The sequence below is a fragment of the Priapulus caudatus genome, unplaced genomic scaffold, assembly GCF_000485595.1.
Source record: "Priapulus caudatus unplaced genomic scaffold, Priapulus_caudatus-5.0.1 Scaffold255, whole genome shotgun sequence".
Lineage (NCBI taxonomy): Eukaryota > Metazoa > Priapulida > Priapulimorpha > Priapulimorphida > Priapulidae > Priapulus > Priapulus caudatus.
In genome coordinates, this window is record NW_014577316.1 from 483,997 (window position 1) to 490,455 (window position 6,459).

General features: G+C 47.5%; 2 protein-coding genes across 2 annotated transcripts in view; both read left to right on the plus strand.

The window, feature by feature from the left end:
• Positions 1 to 2,510, plus strand: part of LOC106808141 (uncharacterized protein C15orf61-like) — a 6,314-nt gene extending 3,804 nt beyond the window's left edge. Inside the window, exons 2-3 of the mRNA XM_014810723.1 lie at positions 1,466 to 1,650; positions 1,920 to 2,510. Of these exons, the coding sequence (XP_014666209.1) occupies positions 1,466 to 1,650; positions 1,920 to 2,047 (313 nt within the window). The 3' untranslated portion in view covers positions 2,048 to 2,510. The remainder of the gene's footprint in view (positions 1 to 1,465; positions 1,651 to 1,919) is intronic.
• Positions 2,297 to 3,814, plus strand: LOC106808134 (xyloside xylosyltransferase 1-like). Its single transcript, XM_014810713.1, has one exon. It carries the CDS (start codon positions 2,297 to 2,299, stop codon positions 3,467 to 3,469), a length of 1,173 nt encoding a protein of 390 aa, XP_014666199.1. The 3' UTR covers positions 3,470 to 3,814.
• Positions 3,815 to 6,459: the final 2,645 nt, after the last annotated feature.

The following is a 6,459-nucleotide window of genomic DNA, read 5'->3' on the forward strand; positions in this document are numbered from 1 at the left end:
TATACACATACATGTTACACGCTCGCGGAGGTATGCACTTTCCGAGAGTGCCCGCTGTCTAGTTCTATATGTAAAACTAGCATCCCAGTGAAATACCGTTTATCTGCTTCATTGGCAATGTCATCCGTTAACTGAATGAAGGCTGTATGTGTAGAATGACCTCATGGACCGTATAATCGCTCAATTCAGCAGTTGTGGCGATTCCACAAGCCTTTTCACTACGCACGTAGGTAGACATTTCATAGAAATGGTCGTAATTGTTCGTTTGCTGGTCGGCGCGCTTGGTTTTCCTTTAGAAAACCGAGTTACCATTTTTGGTGTTTCATGCCCTGACATTATTTTCGAACATATCGCCTTTTGTCATTATTACGTCGTCATTGTTTGTATATAGATGAACATTTCTATTTACATGAATAGAGGCGTATTATTTCCGCATGTATTATTATAAAACCCAGCTTATGTATCCGCTGCAGCTGCCGCTCGTTACATGAAGCCGCTGACGCATAATAAAATACAATTCATAATAAAAGTTATACAACACAGTGTAGAAGTAGAAGGTGTTGACACTTTTATTGATATTTTCTTTGAACTTGCAAAGAACAGCAGCTCATTGCAGCTGAGCTGTTCCATTGTATTCCCGGTAAAATTATCGACTGCTCGCTGGCAGCTATGGATCCGTGTGCCGGCCTATGCATTCGGCGCACGGATCCATAGCTGCCACTGCCAGCGCTGCATACTGTCGTAGGACGTTCCCGCGGTCGCGTGCGCCTTCCCGCGGAACTGCGCGCAAGATCTGCGCTCAGCGCTTCGGATCAACACCTCCATTCGGCAACGCTTCTCTAGTATCCCGTCTCATCTGGATAAAAGCTTAGAATAAAGTCAACAAACATAATCCTGAGCTGATTTTGTACCTGTTTTACATATAATCAGGAGTGTATAATATAGGATCTATATACACACTCCTGATATAATGTATATTTAATCAAGTCTAAATGTACAATATTAAAATGAGGCCATACAATGATACATGTGCTATTGCAAGCTTGTACCTTTAGTGGGGAAGTAGTGACATGAGTGGTATGTGTTAAAAACTGTCATGTGTCTGTTCAGCTTTAAACCCAGTATATACTGGGCCAATATTGCTCTTTGATATAGTGCTTCACTATAAGATCAACCAGTTTTGGACAGACCACATCATATACTACAGACATGTTCCACCAACTTGGTTTCATTGACAATAACAATCCATACTGTACTCTACATATGTGATAGGAAGCAAATGGTCTTATGCTTCATTGTAAACTGTTCTGAATTCAAAGGTTAGCAAGGGAGAGTATAATCGCCAAACTGTTCAATGTCTGTGATATGTCAACCTTAATATGAACAGCAGAGTTACTACTATGGGGTTTTGTGACTATAAAGTGTGCGTATATACTGCCATTAACGTGATAATTTGCTGTAATAGGTACAACAGTGTGAAGAATGACCAGTTCGGGCTGTCGCACTTTAACTGGCAAGTTGACGATGCAAACTACCACATACTGAGAACTGGATGTTACCCTTTCATCAAGTACCACTGCACAAGGCGCCCATATCAGGATCTTACTCTAGAGAACAATCTTTTCACCTTGCTTAAAGTGCTGAATCTTGGTATGTTTAGAAAAATATATTAAGTGCATCATACATGTGTTGTATACTAATTCTATTCTAGTTATAAAGCTGTGTTATTTGCACTTGAAGATATTTAGCGCAATATGTGTGTGGTGCTACGTCATTACATTTGTTTACATATTACGGCGCTTTAACTTGTTCAGTCGTCATTCTGTTATAGTATGACATTGCATTTGAATTTCTTATTCACATTATCGTATTGACAATCTTGTTTATTTCCTAATCACATGCACCTTTTCCCATTTAAGGTATTCCAACACTGGCCTATGGTGTTGGTACCTGGTTTCTTGTGAATCATGAAGAGGTGGTGAAAACGTCGTGTGGACCTGTCAAAGTATATTTCCTTTATAAGGAAGATCGTGGTGCAGAATACTAGGACCTATGATTTGCTGTCCGTAGGTGTTATGCATGCATTAGCTTTTACTGTGGTGCATCTGGCATAGTTTCGTCCTGTGTGCTATACAGTGACTGTGGTAAAACAACATAAATTTGCATTTTAGTGACTATACGTGATAATAGCATAGAAACTCGCTGGTGCTTTGTACCCCTCTGCATTCCTGCTGTATTTTCTGTGTACTTGTTATAAAGCAATTATCGTCTATAGCAAAGCAAATAACGAACAATAATGGAATTCAGAAATGGCTGCATGCGCTTCAGACGCGTGACCAGGTGGGCGGCGAAGCTGTGGGCAATAGCTCTCGCCGTGCTCGTGCTGTGGTACGGCTTGTCTTCGCTCCGCGCCGACAGGGGATTGGGCGCCTCGTACGAATCGGACGACCCCGTCGTTGCGACGTATCTCCGCGAGCAGGCGGCCTTCGCCAGTCAGAGCGACGCGGCGCATTCGGCGGCGGACGCGCCTCGCCCGCGCGCGCCCGTCGCGCCGAGTCCTGCGTCCGCGGCGGCGAACGACTCGCGCTACATCGACGTGCTCATCCTGTTCACGAAGGCGAAGGGCAACGCGAAGCTGGCGGCGCGCTTCCGGACGTGCGTCGCGTCGATGCTGCGCCACGCGTCCGTGCCGATACACTACCACCTGGTGAGCGACGACGAGAGCGCGGCCGTCGCCGCCGACGCCTTCCGCGAGCTCGCCGAGCCGGGTCGCATCGCGGCGACGACGCCGCCGTACCGCGTGCGCGCGCACAGCGTGTCGGAGATGGCGCGGCAGCTGCACGGGCTCGTGTCGCACCTGCAGGCTCATTTTAGCTACAAGCCGGGCGCCTACTACAGCGACGCGCTGTTCTTCCTGTCGGTTGCGCTGCACCGCGTGCTCGACCTGCGCCGCGTCATCATGCTCGACAGCGACCTCGAGTTCCGCGGTGACATCGGCGCCCTCTACGATCACTTCGCCCGCTTCAAGGACGGCCACGTGATGGGCATGGCGCACGAGATGCAGCCCGTCTACCGACACACGTTCAGCGCGTACCGCGGCCGGCATCCGGGCACGCGCGTCGGCGGCCCGCCCCCTGGCGGCCTGACGGGGTACAACAGCGGCGTCGTGCTGCTCGACTTGGATCGCATGCGGCGATCGCGCGAGTACAACGACTTGCTGAACGCGAGCGTCATCAGCGACCTGGCGGCGAAGTACTCGTTCAAGGGCCACCTCGGCGACCAGGATTTCTTTACGTTGATCAGCCTGGAGCACGAGGACTTGTTCTACACGCTGCCGTGCACCTGGAACTATCAGCTGTGCACCTGGTGGCGGGACCATGGCTACACGGACATCTTCGAGCAGTACTTTACGTGCGAGGGCGATGTCATGGTCTACCACGGCAACTGCGGCTCGCAGATACCCAGCTAGCGCCGCTCGCTTATTGCCAGGTGGCGTCACCGTTGGTTATAAATGTTAAGTTGGAGCAGAGTGCATGTATCAATGTTGATATACTTCAGGGTTGAATGTAGATCATTCACCCTCTAGTATACATGGATATTGATATAAGAATACAAATGCATATATATTGAATTTTGCATTGCATTGCATGGCTATATCGGCAATCGGTATAATATAGATATGTCTATATTAATTATGCTCTCCTGATGTCACTGTCAGTCCTACAAGGTGAAGCAGTTAGCTATATAGATAAGTGTTTTGTTGTTTGATATTATTATATCATGAAATAAAAGTGGATTTTTTCAGGTGCATTTTATTTTATTGTGATTCCAAATTTAATCATTGAGAGATTAAGCGCAAAGCGATGGATTGCTAAAGTATTTATAACTAACATCAATTTATATTATTGTGAAATGCTCGAGATTTTTAGCTCATCTGACATAGTCAGATGCAGCTTGTAGAATCGCATGATCGTCCGTCCGTCCGGTCGTCCGGTCGTCCGTCCGTCCGTCCGTCCGTCAACAGTTGGGCACAAATCTTAACCGCTCGACGTACGGTCACGATATTCGAGTTCATGGCATTTTCACGCAGTTTTTCTTCACGCGGCTGCTAGACTGCTGCCGGTGCACACGCTGCACTAACTATAAGTTCAGTGTAGCCAAGGATACTTGGCGGAGTGAAGGTTCGTACCAGTCTAGCTCTATCGATGATAGACCGGATCTGTATCCATGATGGACCGGATGTTCTGATTTTTCCGATGATGACGACATAGTTACAGCATCTACATATAGCATAGAGCTAGGCATAGAGCATAGAGCATATATACTTTCGGATTCATACATATCCATCGATATTGCATCCATGCATATGTAGCCTCGATGTGCGGCTACAATTAGGTGTGGTAGGTGAGGTAGGTTAGATAGCAGAGTACAGGGTGCGGTAGACATAAAGCAAACGCCAACTAGAGGAGTAACGTACCACAAGCGACTGTATTGTTAGCCATTACAAGGTGAATACAACACGTAGCGTACAAATACAACTGTGACAGATGATGACACGGGGATAGAGCGAGTAGGGTTTCCCGTGTCCGCGTGCCGCTCGCCTTATATACACCGGCGATCCCTGTGCCCTTCATCCGGGCATTATCCTGTCACCTCTTGGGTTGTCCAGGTTCCTATTCTGCCGACCCCCGTCTAGCGAGGGCCGCATCCCATAGTGTCGCGTGTCACGTACCCCGCTCTCTGCTCTCTTAAGCGACCATTCTCTCTAGTCACCGTTCGACACCTATGCCACCTGTCGCACCCGCTACCGGCTGTTGCCTGCTCTCTTTTCGCTCGGCAATGTGCCTAATTAATGAGCTGTAGCGCAGCGTCGCTACACATATATCATGCCACTGTGTTGTAGTGCATAGAACTGTAAGGTTGTTCGATGTGACGAGTCAAAAGCAGCAAAGATTACTTTCCATCGAACGTCTACCACGCCAACGTGGCGAACGTCTACCACTCCAGTACTCAGTAGTACGGACGTCGGTGTTGTTTACTGTTACTCTACTACACAACAAATTGTGTTTACACAGGTCTTCTAACCCTTGCAAATACCGTTTGTTGCAGCTAGTAGTAGTACTAGCTCTAGTACTATACTATATAGTATTAGTAGTAGTACTAGTAGTCTCTAGTAGCTCTAGTGGCATGATATAGTAGTAACTTAGTCTAGTACTAGTATTTAGTCTAGTAACCCGACCAGGCTGTGTGACTAACGTCAATATAGGATATTCTAACCCTAGCAATACCGTTTCTTGGAGCTAGTAGTAATAGTAGTACTACTACTACTACTAATTATTGTAACATGTACTTGTAGTAATACTAATAGTAATTATGTAATAGAAGTATTCGTAGGTCTGCATACAATTTGAATTTCTCCTGGTCAACGTCAATGTGACTTCGTAATGCTAACAGCGCCCAGTCATCACCATACAATAACAGCTTATTTTTTACAGCGGCTGCAATATCATTGACATATATATATTAGAAATAGCAACTCCAGATGAGACGGCATCGCACATGTGTCATCTTGCTTCTTCTGCACAGATAGGCCTGCAAGCATTTCACGACCTTGTACTGTAGACCAATTGCTTTTAGTTTGGATAGTAACATAGAGTGGTCAACTGTATGCGATGCTTTTTACCTCCGCGCAAACGGAGGTCATGCAATCGCTCGCGTGTGTGTGTTCGTGTGTGTGTGTAGCCACTAGTGTTTGCGCGATCGACGGAAAGTGCATACCTCCGCGAGCGTGTAACATGTATGTGTATAACAGCTGGCTCGCTGCTGGCTGCTGCTGACTGGACGCCCTAAGGCGAGCTGCTGCTGATGAGTGCCCTCTGTCTAGTTTGTTAGTTTGCTTAAGCACTTCTACCTACCTCTACCTTTCTCCGTATCCAAGTTAGCTACAGCACATCCGAGTTAGCTACAACACATCCGGGTTAGCTACAGCACATCCGGGTTAGCTACAGCACATCCGGGTTAGCTACAGCACATCCGGGTTAGCTACAGCACATCCGGGTTAGCTAAAGCACATCCGGGTTAGCTACAGCACATTCGGGCGAACGGGTGACGTGAGATATACGTCACAGCTAAATATTTCAACAGAGAATGCATCTCGCATGCGACTGCTGATGCCTGCTGATGACGCTCTTCTCACCAGGTTTCATTATTTCTTGCGACGCGGTCGCTCGTGGTCTCGCGTCGCACGCCCACCGGGGCTGTCGGTCCGCGACGGACCACAACCACATAGACAGCGCGTCCCGTGTGTTACATGGCCGCGACGAGATTGGGAGAACACGCACACCCACACGCACACACACACACACATACACACACGCACACACACACACACACACACACACACACACACACAGACACACACACACACACACACACACACACACACACACACACACACAC

Excerpts from the sequence above, each read along its gene's own strand:
- LOC106808134 (XM_014810713.1), top strand. The coding sequence starts at position 2,297 with ATGGAATTCAGAAATGGCTGCATGCGCTTCAGACGCGTGACCAGGTGG.